The following is an 18,056-nucleotide window of genomic DNA, read 5'->3' on the forward strand; positions in this document are numbered from 1 at the left end:
AATAGATGCTGACAGATGAATGTAGGCAAAGCGTGCCAATATATATATCAAGATTCATCCGCCCGGAAAAACAAATGAGTGATATAAATAAAATTTAAAACAACATTGTAGCTGAGATAAACACCCTGTCAAATCTTTGCAGAGATAAAAAGAATAAAAATGTAGTGTGGACAGAGGAATGATTCTCTCAAGTATGGACAGCTGCACATCTCATGTCATTTTAGCTCATACTGCCTTCTAGTGGTGCACCGTCGTTCCAAGAGACTTACTGAAACCACCAACCTGCACATAAACTTTTTAGTTGTTTCTGCCTTTTTTACAATTTTGTATTTTTCATGCTACAAAACAGCAAACATGTTAAATCTATTTGACCTTTATCCATCAATAAAGGCACATCAAATGCTGAAGATTCAACCTGAGCTTCCTTTATGGCAATGGGGGCTAAATTTGCTCCTAGGTGGGAATAATAAACAATAAAACTTTGTACAGTTACTTTGTTTGCAAAGAAAGGAAACTACAATGTGAATATTATTCACATCTATCCATGCCTTTCCCATCCCTAGAGGAAAAAGAGCCAGTGCTCAGAGCTTTTTGAAGTCCTGCAGAGTCCTGGCGAGAACGAGAGGTGTGGAGAGTTGAAGCTTGCAAGAAAGCTGTTGTGCACTGGGGGACTAGCACATCTGATTACACAGTGCGTCCTGCACAGAGCATCCTGCCTCTGAGGCCCTACTGACAATTCATAGGACTTCAGAGACCCTCCAACCTCCCACAGCTACTGACATGTCAGATAAGTTTAACCAATCTGGGGATACGAAGCTGCAGGAACACGGAATTTATTAAGACTTAAATTTAACCCTTGTAGTATCTTTAAAATTTTAAAAGACAGTTTAACCTCGGGACCCCGAAAGGTCCCAAGGCAACAGGTGATATAGCAATATCATAAACGAATTAATTTTTTCACATCAAATCTTTCTTTGTTATAACAATGTCATATATAATTTTTTTCCCCACTTTATTAACATCAAATCTTTTCAGCAACCTTAGACCTAACCATAGGTATAATGTTTTTTTGTTTTTTTATTAATATTTGTATATTTCTATACCCTTATTGTCATAAAGACCCCTGTTTTTTTTATTGGAAAAAAACATAATCTGCAATATTTTCCAAAAATTGGTTGCAAAATAGAATATTTGCCATGAGTTTATTGCAGCCTTGAATAGGTCAATAATTGATAACAACATTGATTTGGATGCATTATAATTTTTGGAGCAATCAGTTTTTTAAAAAAAAAAAAGATCACTTTTGCCCCCGGGACCCCACATGATTCCGCTCACAAAAGTGTTACGACGTCATATATAATTTTTTTTCACATCAGATCTTTTCAACAACTTCAGACCTAACCATATGTATAAAGTTTTTCATTTTTTTTTTTTATGTTTTTAATGCCCTTATTGTCATAAAGACCCCTGGTTTTTAATGGGAAAAACCCACAATCTGTAATGTTTTCCAAAAATTAGTTGCAAAACAAAATATTTGGGATGATGTTATTACAATCTTGAATAGGTCAGTAATTGATAACAACATTGATTTAGATGCATTATTATTTTTGGAACAATGACAATTTTTTGCAAAAACAAACTGAACTGAGCTGAACAAACTCAACAACAAACTGAACAAAGATGTAATTTACATTTTATAACACGAACCACAAAGTGTTTTCAAATGGATTTTGCAGGCAGGGGCACCACATTTGCAGCAGTTGGTTATAATCCTTTTGCGCTGTTTGCACGATGCGCACTGCTTCCGCTTTTTGGAAGGCGACTCCCACTCCTCCTCCTGCTGCTCTTCCTCCTCCTCCTGCTGCTCTTCCTCTTTCTCCTGCTGCTGCTCTTTGCCCTGGGCTTGTAAGACCAGGCTGACTGCAAACGGTGTTCTAGGCAGGTGGCTTCTCTTCTTCATGGTCGGGGTGATAAGGGCTCTGCCAACCTGCTCTATGAACAGACGCCGGTTATGTCGCTTTCCTTTGTTCCACTTCGTGTCCACAGCAGTGAAGAGGACAAAAGCGTTGTAGCAGCTTACATCAATCATGTGATACAGCAGACACATGGGCCACCTACGTGTCTGCCGACGGCAGGAGTAGGTGCCACAAACCTGCAAAAGAAAGAGAAATGATCAGATGACATGAATAGATTTATACAGCCCCCCCTACTGTAACTATCCAAACTATCATCATCACATTTATGTTATCAGATAACTGATGGGACTCTCACAGTTATAACAACGAGTAACAGTAAATAATTTGGCAAATAATTGATGTATAATTGTGCTTACCTGATCTAGATGATCCACAGCCCCTTTGCACTTGTTATAGTCCAGGATGATCTGGGGCTTTTTCTTGCCAGAGTCCTCGACTTGTGGCTCACGGTGCTTTGTGCTCAACAGGAGAACATTTCTTGATTTCTTTGGCACGTAGGATACCAAAGCAGCGTTGCGACTAAAAGCAAAGACAGAGGACATTACCTCTCTGTGTTGAATGTTCAGCAGCTGTGGGGGCAGCTCAGGTTTGTTACTCCTCAGAGTGCCCACCAGGGTCATCCCCCTCTTCCTCAATTCCTCTGCAAGAGGAAATGATGTAAAAAAATTGTCCATTGTTACTGTGTGGCCCTTCAGCCCGTCTGTCAAATCAAGCACCACCTGCATTCCTTGACTAACCTCCCTCTTTGCTGATTCAGACCTCCCTATGTACATCTGCAGCCTCCAGGCATAGGCGGTCTGCACATCGCATAGGGCCCAGATCTTTAGCCCATATTTTGCAGGTTTGAGGCGCATATATTGTTTGAATGGACAGCGGCCCCTAAAAGGGACCAGCTGTTCATCCACACATATTTCCCTCCCTGGATTAAAAAATTTGGGCAGGCGGCTACTCCACTTGCTCCATAAATCCTTTATAGGACCCAACTTATTCTCCCTGCCACCTGAACGGGTAAGACGATCGTCAAATCTCAGGGCCATATTAATTTGCTGGAATCTTTTTCGTGACATTGTAGCAGGAAAAATAACACGTCCTGTCACCCCATCCCACAGGCTTTTTGTAGCTTCATGTTGAGACCTGTACAGGCCAGCCAGGATCAGCAGCCCCATGTAAGCCCGCAGCTCCTCCTCATCTACGTCCCTCCAATCTTTTACCGACCTATTCCCCTGCAGGTTGGTAAAATGCCGGATTAGCTGCATAAGGTCCTCCGCAAAAAAAAGATCAAAAGCACTCACGGGACTGCTGATCCTAGCAGTTGCGTAATGGGTTGGTCCTGGGGTTAAAATGGAAGGAGGAAAAAATCGCAGGGTCTCTTCGTGCGTGGGACACCATAGGATTTCCCCATTTTTCGATCTCCACTGACTGTCGAGCTCCATTTTTGCCTCTTCCTCCTCCTCCTCCTCCTCAGACGAGCTGCAAAGCTCCTCATTACCTGGCAGAAATTCCTCCCCTTCGTCATTGCTAGTGCTATCTTTTTCGCTTTCGGCAGACTGCAAGACTGCAGCAACATCCTCGTCTGCATTGAATGTGGGCTCCATCGTGCAGAAATGACCGGTGTTGCAAAATCCTCAATAAGGAAAATCGCTATTGGTGTCCTTTTTTCTCTCTCCAACTGTATTTGCAAGAAGAACAATAGAGATTGACAGACCACGTGTCTTTCGCGCATTGCATTGTGGGTACTTCGCAGCATCAAGCGCTAGCATTTCCAGCACCGGTAATCGTTAATTCTGCGGTTTTAATCCCTACTTGCATTTTATTTGCCCCCAAAACACTTGTGTACAAAACGAAGGCGAACACGGCAAAGACAAAGACAGACCTGACAACAGGCAAAAAAAAAAGTACGAGGAAAAAAATCAAAGGAGTGAAAGGGTTAGAGCTATGGAACGCCAGGACTGCCATAATGAATGAATTAAATACACCATTAAATAATTAATTAAATGTGGCAATAATTAATTAAAATCGGAAATAATTAATTACATAAATATTTACGACACATTTAATTAATTATTTACACATTATTTAATTATTTATTTATTCCACATTTTAATTAATTATTGCCACATTTAAATAATTATTTAATGGTGTATTTAATTCATTCATTTTGGCACAGTTGACTCCTATGAAACGCTAGGACTGCCATAATGAATGAATTAAATACACCATTAAATAATTAATTAAATGTGGCAATAATTAATTAAAATCGGAAATAATTAATTACATAAATATTTACGACACATTTAATTAATTATTTACACATTATTTAATTATTTATTTATTCCACATTTTAATTAATTATTGCCACATTTAAATAATTATTTAATGGTGTATTTAATTCATTCATTTTGGCACAGTTGACTCCTATGAAACGCTAGGACTGCCATAATGAATTAATTAAATACACCATTAAATAATTAATTAAATGTGGCAATAATTAATTAAAATCGGAAATAATTAATTACATAAATATTTACGACATGTAATTAATTAATTAATTATTGCACATTGGAGTTTTGCCTACATCCGGTGATGAGAGTGCTCATTTCATCCAAAACCTATTTTTCCTTCATTTTGAAGGCAGAGCCTTAGATCCATTAAGTATTCAAGGGAAAAGCATTATAACATGTCAGGACTACAGTATATTTGAAATATATGATTATAATAGAACTCAATGGACACAAAGAAGGTACGAGAGCAAACAGTGTTGGCATATATGCCAATATCCTTTTCTATACACCAGTTTTTCTCAAACTGTGGTACACGTACCACTTGTGGTGCTTGGGCTCTTCTGATGGGAAACGCATTAATACTCCAATTTCTTTCTTAAGATTAAATGATATACCATTGTGGAGGTATGCAAAGACGACACGAGTCACACTGATGATAAAAACACAGCCCTTTTCCACGGTGCCCCGATCCTATCCACCATCGATGAGGCCCCTGGGAGAATCGGTGGGGGCGTGGGAGATGCTGCTGGTGAGTCAGGAACTATTGTCTGAATGCTGAAGCTCCTGGTAGTCAGGAGAATTCAATCTGCTTCTTCTGCGGGTGAGTGGTAACCCTTCGCGACCAGCAGCGGGGAGTTGTTGAGACCAGCTCGCACCGGCATGTCGGAGAAAGACGTGAGTGAAGAGAAATCCGCTCTCATCTGTTCCTAGCAAGGAGTGTGCTCTCCATGAGCTCGAGAGCGGTACCATCACCCAGGCTGTAAAGGAAGTAGCACCACTGCAGCAGCGCATGGCAGGATGCTAAACAGACCAAACTTCAGTCAGGAGAACAACTGCAATATAAGGTTAGTCATTAATATACTGCTGCATGGGCTGGGTTGTAGTTATATCGTAAGGTTTTAAAAACTGAGCTTTAAAATGAATAGTGATGATAAAAACTGAGAGAGGCCGACAGTGATCATTGACTTTTTTAGGGACTTGTTCAGATTAAATAGAACAAGATACAAAGCATTACAACATGTTAAAAACACAACGGCCTTAATAAATACAGAGTAGTTTGGACCCGGAAGAAGGTTTCATCAGGTCATTAGTTAAAGATTGGCTATCCCACCTGCTGTGAATGTTTTAATGTAGTACAGTTGTTATTATTATCACTTGTCACATCCTGTTTATGACAGTTAAAATAAATAACATTCATATAAGAAAGAAAATTGTCTGTGTAAACTGTATGTGGTGTTAAATTGGCCTATACTACTGTACTTTAATGACGGTCATAAGGGTGGTACTTCAAGAGCCATTTATTTTATCAGGCGGTACTCATTGTGAAAAGTTTGAGAACCACAGCTACACACCACACCATAGAGGGGATCAATGAATTTTAAAAATAATCCTAAAAAACACATCCTGGCCAAGTTTCATGCAACTAGTCTTTAAAATGACTGATATATTGAGAATCAAAAAAAAAATGAGCAAAATGCACATTTAGGGTAACAGGGTACTAGGACAGACACCTAGACAATTAAAATGACATTAGTCTTTTTGAGGGGAGGGGGTGCATTTTAACATGCTTTCAAACATTAAATACAAAACAGTAAGTGTCCTTGGTCCTCAGAAATGTCATAGTGTACACAGGTTTTTAACAGTCACAGCCAAAAAACAAAACAAAAAAAGACACCCATTCCTCACATTAACCGACATCAATGAAAAAATCCTTTTTAAGTCATAAGATGGAACTGACTTTCCATTTCCAAAATTCGGGATTAGCAAATCGGAGCGTCCAAATTCCTCCAAATGAAGCCCATTTACGGACATGCAGAGACGGATCAGTCATTCTTCTCTCTCTTCTCTCTGCGGGCCTTTCTCTTCAGCTGAAGGGTCTTCAGCTCAGTCATAGTGGAAAAGGTCCTGTACACCCACACCATCTGTCAAAGTGTATTGTAGAGGGAGAGTTTGACTTTTCTTTTCTTTTTTTTTAAATAAAATCATATATGCTGAGAACAAATGCCAAACATACCACGATGATGACAGCATTGAGAAGAAGAGGAATCGAGAAAACCAAAGATATGAACATGCCCTTGGAATCAAAGTACTGGAAGTTTGAATAGGACCTGCAAGAAACAGTGAAGCTTAAGAACATTTTCTTGGCTTTGACATATCGCCTGTAATATTTAGCGCAAAAGTAGTAAAAGAAAATATATGTGACCAATGCTGTTACCTCCAGTTTCTGGCAGCCAGCTCGTTTAGATATTCAGCACTATAAACCAGGCCAACTGTAAAGAGAGGGGATATCAGCCACAGGTTACACGTGTACTACATGTAAGCATCAAGTCATTTACATTTAAAAACTGTGCTGAAAAAACTTGTAAAAGGTATAGCAGATTTACTAATAATGATTAATAATAATAATGATTTATTTAACCAGTAGCTTTGAGATTTATCAGCATTAATTAGGCTTAATGTTAAGAAGCATTACGCTTTTTAACTGTAACTATTTTACATCATCACTATGAGCCAGTAAATATGTTTCTGAGATTTCAAGGTCAAAAATTGGGGGTTGTTTTTTTTTTTTGCAGTTTATCCATGAGAAAGTGTTCAAAAAATGTCATTTTTCAGACATAGTTTTGAGAGGCATTTGCAGACGGTGATAATTAAGATAACAAACACTGGAAATGTTGGAAAGTCTGGTTCTTGATTGCATTATTGCTTGGCTGGTTTTGTGCGCAGCAGGGATTCTTGCTCTGCGTCAAATGGTCCCATTTTCCCTACTGTGAGGCCTTTTTCTCACTTTGGTGCTCTCATGTGTTTTAGGTTGACGTGGAAACAAAAATAACGCTTCTCAGAGTGTTTCAGCAACACACGGGTAGGTTTTTTTTGTGTGCATAAAGCTTTACTTAACATGTTACCACTACTGCTAATGAGTACATTTTCTAACGAATCCAGGTCAGTCTATATAAAGAGCATTTAACAGTTACTAACACTATCATCACCATCATGCCATATACATCAGGGATGTCAAATTCATTTCGAATTGCGGGCCAAATACACCCCGTTTTGGTCGTAAGTGGGGCAGACCAGTGAAACTACTCTTTATGTCAGTGTAAAGAAGTTTGGAGATAATTTAATATAAAGGAGAAGTGCAATTTTAGTGAGGCATTTCAGTTTTTCTACTTGAGAAAGAAATGCTGCTTAGGGCTTAAACTGTAATAAATAAATGTGTAAAATAACAGAAAGAGTTCTGTTAGCTCATTGTGCTGACTGTGATGTGATTATAAAGCAGATCAGCAGATTTTAATTGAATTGAGATAGTTTAAAAAAAAACAGGAACTTTCTGTAATTTCACTGTTTATCTGTTACTTTCATACTACTTTGGTGTAGTATGAATGGCCACAGTGAGGTCAATATCAGTAAGAAAAGCTGTAAAACCAATTTTCCAAAGCCGCGCAGTAAGCCAGATTTTAGTATTCGGTGGGCCGATTCTATCTGATGTATAACACATCTGATGTAGAGTGTAACGTAGGTATCGCTGTGTATAATGTTGTCACTTGAACTCCTCCAGGGCAACTGGTTCAATTTTGCTGAAACTATAAAAAAATATCTAGGCTACCAAGATCTGTAACATCTATATGGTCATGGATTTAAATATTTACTGCAAATAAAAAGTACAATTTCTTTTCCTGTGTTTTTTCATATACATACTGTCTCATTGAGACTGGTTAGTAAACCATTCTTACATATGTAAATATAGCGCAATGTTTGCACATTAAACGGTCACCAGTGAATTTAAGTTTTAAGAAATCTCAAGTTTTTATTTTCTTATCTGGCATGCTGTTACCTTTTTACACCATTAACTGAGGGTGGAAGATGGACTCAACAGATGGCAGATACAAGGAAATCTGTGACACTGGGATATTTTGATACATATCCCTGTACATTTTATACATATCTCCATACAATTTTTCTATTTTTCTATACATATTCTGTACATTGTTACCTGTATATACGAATTTCGGTTGCTTATGTATATAGGACCACCTTGTGTCTTCCTTTTATATTTTATTTTCCCTTGCTGTAAGAGCTCTGTAACACTGAAATGTCTCATCCGTGGGATAATAAAGGTTTATCCTACTCTATTCTATTTTATCCACACATTTGTATGGTAGATACAAAGAACCAAGCCTTTTAAGTCATTTACATCTTATTTTCAATGCTTAGAATTAAAAGCTCCCATTATTGACATTAATGTGCGGGTTAAAGTGTCTGACCTGTAGCAAAACGTTGAAAGTCATACCCTTCCCTCTTTTAGTGACCATGTAAATGTGTGGTTTTAAATCGTGCTTGATGACATCAATAATTGAGCAGTAATTCAGGTAGTTAGGTTTATGAGTTAATGGTAGGTCAATAGTAACAATTAACAGAAAACACATGTATAAAAATCAATGTAAATATCAGCCGATGATATGAGCCGTACCACATACAGGATGGGGTCATTGCTGTCCTGTGTGATGATGCCTTTCAATGGCCTTCATGTTTCCCAGACAATACAACTGAGAACCTCTTGGATGTTACAAATTGGTGTATTTACTGTAAGATAATGCTACAGATTGTCCAGGAGCCAAAGGCACAGTCCCCAATCTCATCAGGAGCATGCCCAGGCATAGTCAGGGGTGCACAGAAGCACACGGAGGGATAGACACCACTCAGGCACATTATGAAGGAAGTTGCATAAACCTTTGATTTCAATTTTTAACTTTCATATTTGGTGTGATTTAGAATTCAGCTCTCAAATAGTGGATTGTTTTAGTTCCCACTTACTAGGAATAAAAATTGAGAACCGGAGAACTTGAGAGCTGGTTCCAATTTTTCCAAAGCATCAGAATCATACGACACTGAGTTTATCAACTCCTTTATCATTGCTTGCAGGTGCTGGAAATGCAAACTGACTGCAAATCAGTAACATCATACAAGCACATTTGGTGTTGCCATAAAAAGGGAGCCATGGGAGAGATTTGGGAGGTGTGAAGCAGTCCAAAGACTTGCTTAATTTGACAGTAACAGCTAGCTTTAATGTCTGCATTGATTATTGCATGATTATTTCAAGTAGGGAGTGGAAACACCAGCAACATTCTGAGACATCTTTCTACACAACATGAGATCCACTTATCTGATCTTACGCCATACATTTCTCGGCCAAGCAGCTCATCTTTTACTGACACCAAATTATAATAAAATCAAAGGCACATTTTACTTGCCTAAGAAAGCCTAAACGGGAATGAATGTCATACAAATATTCTCTATTTTCCCATTGTTAATGTTAATTGAGAGACTGATGCTACAGCGAACAATAGGCAGTAAGCTTGTTTGGGATTTAAGATAATAAGACATCTGGGTATATATAGAACTAGGTAAAAAAAAAAAAATCGATAAAGATGGATCAATAATGGCATAATGGACGCTTGTCTAATCTTGTTTTTAATAAATTACACAGCGTATGTCAGTACAGACTTTTAACTTGATTATCAAGTTTCCTTCTTGTTTTGACCAGTGTAGTTAGTTTTGTGACACGTACCTACGAGCAGGAAGTGGCAGATCTGAGCTCTGTAATACTTGCAGGTGAGCAAAGTCAGGAACAAGCACACAGCATGAAACACCAGCAGACCGATAAGCCAGGGCTCGGACCACTGCACCTGCATACCAAGACACACACACACACACACACACACACACACACACACACACACACACACACACACACACACACACACACACACACAGTCGTTAGTGGAGCTGCCAAGCTTGAATTAAACTGAAAGGGACTCCTGTTAGCTGTAATAGCTGAAGCGTAGTTTGCTAGTCTCTGCTGGAATCGGGGAAACAAAATTGAGCTTACCGACATAAAGAAAGTCCATAACGACGTTATTCTTAAATTGCTGAATCCGTCGATGGGGATACTGCTAATATTGTCTGCTTTATTGACCGTCATCTTCTAAAAATATTAATTCTCCTGTGTGTAAACATCAGCACACTGCGGAAGTGACGCGTTAAGTCGCAGCCGTTTGACGTCACAGGACAATTAGTTTCTACCAATGACTGTAGAAAACAGTCATCGGTTTCTACTTTTAGTAAAATATATTAAAAAAAACTGAATTAGAATAAGATTGCTAGGCAAAAAAAAAAAAAAGACTGGAAAAAATAAGTTGAAACGTCATGATTTTTAGTTACCGAATTCGACATTTCGAGATACAACCTGAAATGTTGACTTACCAAAGGAAGAAAGGATGGGAAAAGACTCCATGGGTACATAATGACATGTGGAACATTAAAATACTCAAAATCACTTTTTTTGCTATGATTGTTTTTCATTCATTTTAATTTTTTTAGTTGTAAATCTGATTGATTGTCTTTCTTACACTTTTTCGTACTGCATACTCACAGCATGCTGTGTCATCAGGTAAATTGGGCCATCTGGTAAAATGAGCCGTTTAAGGTTTAAGTCTCCTAGCTCTTAAATTTTTACGGCCAATGGCTGCAAAGAATTTTCAAATCGTTGGCAGAACTGTACTTTAAAAAATAAAACAAAACAATTGATTTGATTGCTCTATAGTTGCTGTTGTGGGTGGGGAAGTGCTTCACATCCAGCTTGGTGAAAAGAACTGAGGGGTGAGTGTTCTGGTTGACAAATCTTTCTTGAAAATCATAAGGTTGATTAAAAAAAAAGTTAAAGAAAATTTATACGTTGATTAAAAAAACGGGCTAATACTTCATGTTGTGATCGTTTCCACCAGATAGCAAGCATTTTCTTTGTTTAGCTATCTTTTTTAAAATAAAAATGCATTTTTTATGGGCAGCTCAATTTACCTTAATGAATTGTGGTACATTAAGTCACCCTTTTCAGCTGAAATGAGCCTCCTTCAGAATTGAAATTTGATGGTTTCTTTTATCAAAAAACAGTAAATATATCAATACATGTCAAATCATATACTAGATACATTTTAACATCTCCTTTCTAATTGTGAAGATCCAAAGTTTGTGGGTGCCTTGATGTAGTATGCATTGTGAGCAATGCACACTTAAATGCACAGACACACACACTCACAGGAAGAGATGAACTAGCCATGATGCCATGTAGCAGTGATAGTAATATATATATCAAGCAACATGAAATTCTGATTTTCCCAGAGTAGACTGTGGCAAACGGAAAAGAACATCGAGGAGAGAAGAGGGACAGGAAGAAGCGTACAGGAGAAGACAGGAGGAGGAAGGGAGGGAAATAAAAGGAGAGGAGGCGACAAGAAGAGAGACAGAAGAAAAGGATGGGAAACCTGCTCTGCACTCTCGGCCTTGAGGGCTTACCTTCCCATGTATGGCACTGTCCCTAAGACCAGTTCTCCTCAACCAAGGTGCTTGGAGTGGTTGGCCAACCATGTGTCGAGGTCTGTGCAGGTGAGAAAGGTGAAACTATCACTTGCCTGACAGCCTTCAATGCGGAAGGCTACGATGGGAAACGACTACGATGTGAGTGGCTCCAACATTGCCCTGAGAATGTTACTGTTCGGGTCTTAGATAATGGCTGGATTAATGCTGATCTCTTCTTGGAATGGGGTCAGGTGTTTGGTCAGTCATTACCTCAGGATGACACCAGACCCATCTTGCTACTAATCTGGACTTTATCAATTTGATGAGGAGAAAAAATGTCCACATTCTGTGTTACCCTCCACGCACCACTCATGCTCTTTAGCCTGTAGACAAGGCCCTGTTCCGAAGCCTGAAGCACCACTGGTAGAAAGAGGGAAGAAAGTGGACCAGACTAATGGCAGGACAAAAGCTACTAAAGTCTGAGTTTTTCTCAGGTTTCTGCCCAGCATGCAGAAAGGCTGCCACTGTTGAAAATGCACAGGCAGGGTTCAGAGGGACAGGAATGTTCCCCTTAAACAAATACATCCTCCACGAAAGTGCTCTTGCTCCCAGTAAAACAACTGAGAGACCCTTCCACGTACTTCCCCTTCCCCTTTCAGCAAACCCCAGACACCACAAGCACCACCAGGCAAAACTCAGACACCACTAGCCACTGCCCAGCCGACCCTAGAATCCCTCAGCCCCATTCATCACCCTGCAGCGGTATCCGAGGTGCCCCTAATCTTTACATTCTTGGATGCCGAGGCGGTAGGATCTGAAGAAATAACAGTCAACTTTGAATGTGTTCCTGAGGAAGAGATGGTCTTTAACCTGTTCACACTTCAACTTGTGTTACATTCAGTGATCTGTGTCCCCTGCCAAAATGACAGAGGACTGTCAGGAAGAGAGCTAAGCCTCCATCATTTGTCCTCACAAGCAATGAACATGTAGACTACATTTCCACCAAGGCACTGAAATCTACAAAGAAAGAAAAGACCAGAAGAAGCAAAGGCACAAAGAAGAATGACATGCCCTTCAAAGCATATAACGCAGTCTATTGAGACAAAAGTGACCCAGAGGCCACTGAGTGGAGTAGCTGTGGGAAATGCAACGCCTGACTCCATGAGACTTGTGGAGAAGAAAACGGTATCTGTGCTGATGGTGGATTCTTCTGTAAAGTCTCTAAGAATTTGTCTTTTTGAAAATAGAACATACAGTTGTTATGAAAATGTTCTAATAATTAATTAATTCTAGTTGTTTTTTAATGCCAAAGTTGTTGTTCATGAATTATTAAATCAACACATGAATGTGTCATGTTTGTTAAAATGAGTTCAAATTAAAGCTGATTGATTTGTTGTTGAATTGTTTTATCAGAAATAACTGGTTTCCTTTACAATTTAAATGGCCCACTTTACCTGAACGTTGCTCATCTCAAAAATGTGCAGCAGCTGATATTTCAAAAGCTATAAGACCTGAATAATTATAATTTATTAAATGAAGTCAACATTTACATGTTGAAAACAATCTATATTACCAACAAAAACACAGTTCAGTCTCACTCAGTGCTGCTCACAGTTTCCCCCAAAATGGCCCAGTTTAACTGATTTCACTCTAATAATAGTAGTAGTAATAATAAAAACGTCAATTTCTCTTTAGATGCATTCCTAGTAATGCTTTATTTTAACCAAACGTACAAACATCATGAATAATTAATAATTTACAAATGATCAAATCTACACACATCTTTAAAAATATCTTAAAAGTCAGAATATTTTGTTCCAAGCAGAGAATTCTTCAAATCTTGGGCGTCACATTACAGTATTTACAGCAAAGTTATATTTTTGTTTTTTAAAAAAATTTATATTAGTTTATTTAATTTGTTGTTGTTTTTTTTAATTGTATCTTATTTAGTTAGCTTTAGTTTCTGTTTTTGTAAAGGCTTTTGACCGTAAAAGTCATGTAGCCGCCCACCACCCACCAAAAAACCCAAAATGAAAAACCTCCTCATACTTGTGTTCTCAAATTTGCAAAAATTTTAACTATTAAAACTATTACTACTAGTTTTGAAAGTACAAAATATTTATTTTGTTAGTTTTCATTTTTGGTTTCAGTCTTATTTCATTTTTTAGTTAATGTCCTTGTTTCACAGCAGAATTTGTACACTAAAAAGCACATATGTTGTGCCACCCAGAAAAGGACTGGGCCGGTTCCTTTCTGTTTACTTGCTTTTCCAGTATTTTACTGATAATCGCTTCCTTGTTAAGTCTTTCCTGCTTGCAAATCCCTTAAAGAGGTCTCTGCCCTGACTCACCTCACCTGCAGCTACGGTGAATATTCCTGTTATTGCTGCCCTGCTATAGTTTCCACATGCCCACATAATCCCTTTGAACACATGCAGACACTTGATTTAAAAACAAGTCCCACCAAAAAAGACACATAAGTATTTTCAGTATTTAACCTAATAAGTAATAAGATTTTATGATCTTGCATATTTCTGCAAATATGACCACGCAGTAGATCTTGTAAGATCTGCAAAAGCATGGAATTTGAAAATGTAATCTGAATTGCACAATCATTATTCACATTTTAAAAGTCTTTGGTAAGAGTCTGCGAGTTACTGGTATGTACAGCTAAGTATGAAAACAAAGTGGAGGAGATCGACAGAGCTCGACTCAGGTCCTGTTCCTGCTTGGGTGAAAGTCAGGGACAAAAGTAGCAGCCACCGTGATGGGAGTGGAGTATCCGAGAGCAAAGCTGTAGAGACCAAGCATCAAACACTTCCATGTGGAGCGCAGTGCCTTGCCGACATTCTGAAAGATAAATCGGAAAAATGGCTTAATAAATCCACCTATCATTGACCACATTTTTATGATCTATAAATCGACTAATCCACTCATTCAGAGAAGGCAAGAAAGAAAAGAAACAAGCAGCGGTAACAAATTGTGATTGTTTTTCCTCACAGGTCATAATCATTTTTACTTTCACAGTATTCAAACGCTGCATCAGTTCCCAGAGATTCTTCAAAACGCAGGTGAAAATAACAGAAAATCGAAGCTAGGACATAATTTAAGTGTGCGTGCTTTAGAACAATGGCGCAGCAGGAAGAGTGGCACACTGTGAGCACAATCCTCTTCTGTACTCTCTGGACAGGAAAGAGATAACTGGCCGCAGAGGATGCAGGAAGTCGGAAGTTTTACGGGGGAAAAAATTATGACATATCGGAATACAACAGTCTGCAATTTCAATTAGTCAATAACAAAACCAAAACACACTAAAACGTGAGCACCCTTTTATTTATGATTTATTTACCTGGCCTACATGACCATACCCACGTAGGCCACAACTCACTGATAAGAGTCTTTAATGGTCACAAGGAAGACAGAGCTCACATTCCATTTCCTTATAAATCACACGTGAGCACTGGTTAAAAAGCAACTTGTTCTTTCCAAAAGGAGCCACAAGCCTTTGCTGTGTTTCCTGCCTCTAGATTTCCAGCTGGGGTTTGTTTTGTCTCATGGTCTAGTGGTTTACACATTTGCCTAACAAACAAAAGGTCCCCAGTTTGTTCCTGGGAGGAGACACAAATCCCTTTGGGTCTTTTGCCATGCAGAGCTAAGAAGAAATTCAAGTTATCATCTTGAAATTTCAGCTTGTTGACACAGAATTCTGAGTAAGTTGAAATTTTGAGATAATAAACCCGAATATTTAACTTATGGATGGCAATTTTTTTCAGTAGTGAAAAAACCTTCCATAGAGGAAGGACATCCGGTGTACAACTCTTCCAATTCAAACATGGGGATCTACCCACTGTTGTGACCCCTTGTGAATAAGGTAGTAGCCAGAAGTATCTTTATGGGAAATAATTATGATAATAATTATGATAAACAATTCAATAATTGTAGAAGGTAATGATAAACATTAAAAAACAAATGAAGAAAGTGGGGAGCATGCTGTGAGGATGAGAGACTGAATAATTTAAGGACAATTTATAGAAGCGATCTTGGTCATTTTGGTCATTTAAATTTGAATCATCAGCTTCCAAAAGATTTATTAGCCCTTTGCTCAATAAACAGCAGAATGTCTGAATCATTAGTTGAAGGCTCATTGATCACACATTATTTTAAGTGAAAAAAAGATGGAGGCAGAGCATATTTTCAACTTACCCAAACCAGAACTACAAGAAAAGACAAAAGTTTGAACAGTGTAAGTTTTCTCTTGAGTTGACCACATCATTATATTTTAATGTTACTTAAAAGAAGAAATGACTGCCCATTAATAAAGAATTTGGGAATTTGCTCTTTGGAAGTTGATTCATGGACTCTTATGTTTTGAGTTTGTTTGTTTGTGCGTGTGCACATGTTATGTTCAGATCATGAGATAAGGTTGTTGTAAAATTGTTGCTTTCCTATCACTCACGTGTGATGGTTATAAACCTCTCTGCTTAGTAAACTGACTGTAGATGTGCACAGGGTTAAATACAGACATGCACTTGAACTGAGAATACGAACACTGAGAGAAGTTTGAGTGCAGGCTGCCTTCATACAGGAAGTGGGAAACTCCTTTGAACAGTATGTCCTGAGCTCTATTGTGTTTGCCTGAACTGTTGTCCACCTCGGTGCACGTTTCACCACACGGCTGACACATATGAAGCTATGAAAGGTCTTTAGAGAGAATCATCTCTGATAACCCAGAAGTTAGTCCTGTTCGCCAAAGGAAAGGCCTCTAAAATATGTGCGTCATCATATCAGCCTTTAATCTTACCTATGATAAAAGCTTGTTATGATTATTTAAGTTGGAGCACCTTAATCTCAAGATACTTTACACAATTATTCTGAGAACTGGTTTGTTAAGAGTTGTTTAACCTTGATCAAATAAATTAAAATAATTTGATTGCAGCTGATTGATTTCATACTGAAAGCATTTCAACTTACCCACACTGACTCTATGAAGAAGAAGAAAAATTAGGAGAAAAACTGTCATTAGGCTGGATAAACAATGAATTTGCAACTTTATACTTGGATTTGGAAAATTGCATTGTTTGAGAAAAATGTGTAAAAATAAAAATGCACAAACCTTCTTGACTTTTTTGTAGTTTTCCTTCTTCTTTTTCTTCTTCTCTTCTTTTGCCTTGGCTTTCGCCTCATCGTCCACCAGCGGCTCGTACCTCTCTGGCAGGAAGGCAAAAAGTGTTTCTCTGTGGCACTTCTCGTGTTGCCTGCTGCTGTCAGCTGTTTGCTGCCCGTCGTTGGACAAAGATGGATCCAGCATCTCTGGGTGATCAATGCAGTCCACATGCCGCTCATACTTTGCTGCACTTCGGCTGGGACTCTCGCCTGATGCTGCTGCAGGTGAATCTCTCTGAAACAGCCTGGATGGAAGAGATTTGGGCTTCATGTTTACCTGATTGTTGCAGTGCTCTGAGATGTAAGGAGGGGGGAAGAAAGGCACCAGATTCCTCAGGAGTTCGGGTTTGTTGTCAGCAGACGTTATGTGCATGAGTGGAGGTGCATTCCACTGGACCGCCTTGTGTGCTGGGATTTGGCACAGAGCCCTTAAAGGTGCAAATCCTTCCTCCTCACTAGGCTGACCTCAATAGGTCACGGGGTTTCAGGTGGAGTGTTTTAATGAAGTGCACTGAATAAAGTTTACTGCAGAGCAAAGCGCAAATCAATAAATTACCTTTTATCTGCACTTTTCTTAGTATAGGTTTAGTTCAGAGCTAAGGGTAACAGGGTTTCCCACTCTAGTCCAGCTTGGAGCATTGCATCTCTAAGCTGTTTCTTTAGACTGTCTTAAAAATAGCTTATAGCATTTTAAAGAGTTAGTTTTACTCTGTGTTTGTGGTCATTTTTTTCTGTTTTCTCTCAGTTCTGTTTTTATGTGCACTACATCCATTCATTCATTCTCTTCTGCTTATCCTTGTCAGGGTTGCAGGGGCACTGGAGTCTATGCCAGCTAACATAACAGGCAAGATGCAGGGCTAAAACAGACAGACAACCATTTTCAATCACATTCACACCTATGGACAATAAGACAATTTAGACATATAGACACATTAGATTCATCAAAATTGCTTAACTCCACTAAATGCATGTCTGTGGGAGGAAGCCGGAGTACCTAGAGAGAACCAACACAGACCTGTAGAGTTTGCATGCATGGGTTAGGTTAAATGGCAATTCTACACTGG

The 18,056-nt window shown here is 38.7% G+C and overlaps 3 protein-coding genes across 3 annotated transcripts; all 3 read right to left on the bottom strand.

Moving 5' to 3' along the window:
* Positions 1–1,183: 1,183 nt before the first annotated feature.
* Positions 1,184–3,710, bottom strand: LOC134643088 (piggyBac transposable element-derived protein 4-like). The gene is made up of 2 exons (XM_063495304.1): positions 2,333–3,710; positions 1,184–2,152 (listed from the first exon to the last, which is right to left on the bottom strand). Exons 1-2 carry the CDS (start codon positions 3,569–3,571, stop codon positions 1,688–1,690), a joined length of 1,704 nt encoding a protein of 567 aa, XP_063351374.1. The 5' UTR covers positions 3,572–3,710; the 3' UTR covers positions 1,184–1,687.
* A 2,050-nt stretch (positions 3,711–5,760) lies between these two features.
* Positions 5,761–10,622, bottom strand: tmem18 (transmembrane protein 18). Its single transcript, XM_063495539.1, has 5 exons — positions 10,365–10,622; positions 10,044–10,161; positions 6,693–6,747; positions 6,492–6,585; positions 5,761–6,399 (listed from the first exon to the last, which is right to left on the bottom strand). The coding sequence occupies exons 1-5, from the start codon at positions 10,455–10,457 to the stop codon at positions 6,301–6,303; spliced, it is 459 nt and encodes a 152-aa protein (XP_063351609.1). The 5' UTR covers positions 10,458–10,622; the 3' UTR covers positions 5,761–6,300.
* A 2,789-nt stretch (positions 10,623–13,411) lies between these two features.
* LOC134643260 (required for drug-induced death protein 1-like) lies at positions 13,412–17,367 on the bottom strand. Its single transcript, XM_063495538.1, has 2 exons — positions 16,943–17,367; positions 13,412–14,679 (listed from the first exon to the last, which is right to left on the bottom strand). The coding sequence occupies exons 1-2, from the start codon at positions 17,363–17,365 to the stop codon at positions 14,542–14,544; spliced, it is 561 nt and encodes a 186-aa protein (XP_063351608.1). The 5' UTR covers positions 17,366–17,367; the 3' UTR covers positions 13,412–14,541.
* Positions 17,368–18,056: the final 689 nt, after the last annotated feature.

The sequence above is a fragment of the Pelmatolapia mariae genome, linkage group LG15 (genome assembly GCF_036321145.2).
Source record: "Pelmatolapia mariae isolate MD_Pm_ZW linkage group LG15, Pm_UMD_F_2, whole genome shotgun sequence".
NCBI classification, from domain to species: Eukaryota; Metazoa; Chordata; class Actinopteri; order Cichliformes; family Cichlidae; genus Pelmatolapia; species Pelmatolapia mariae.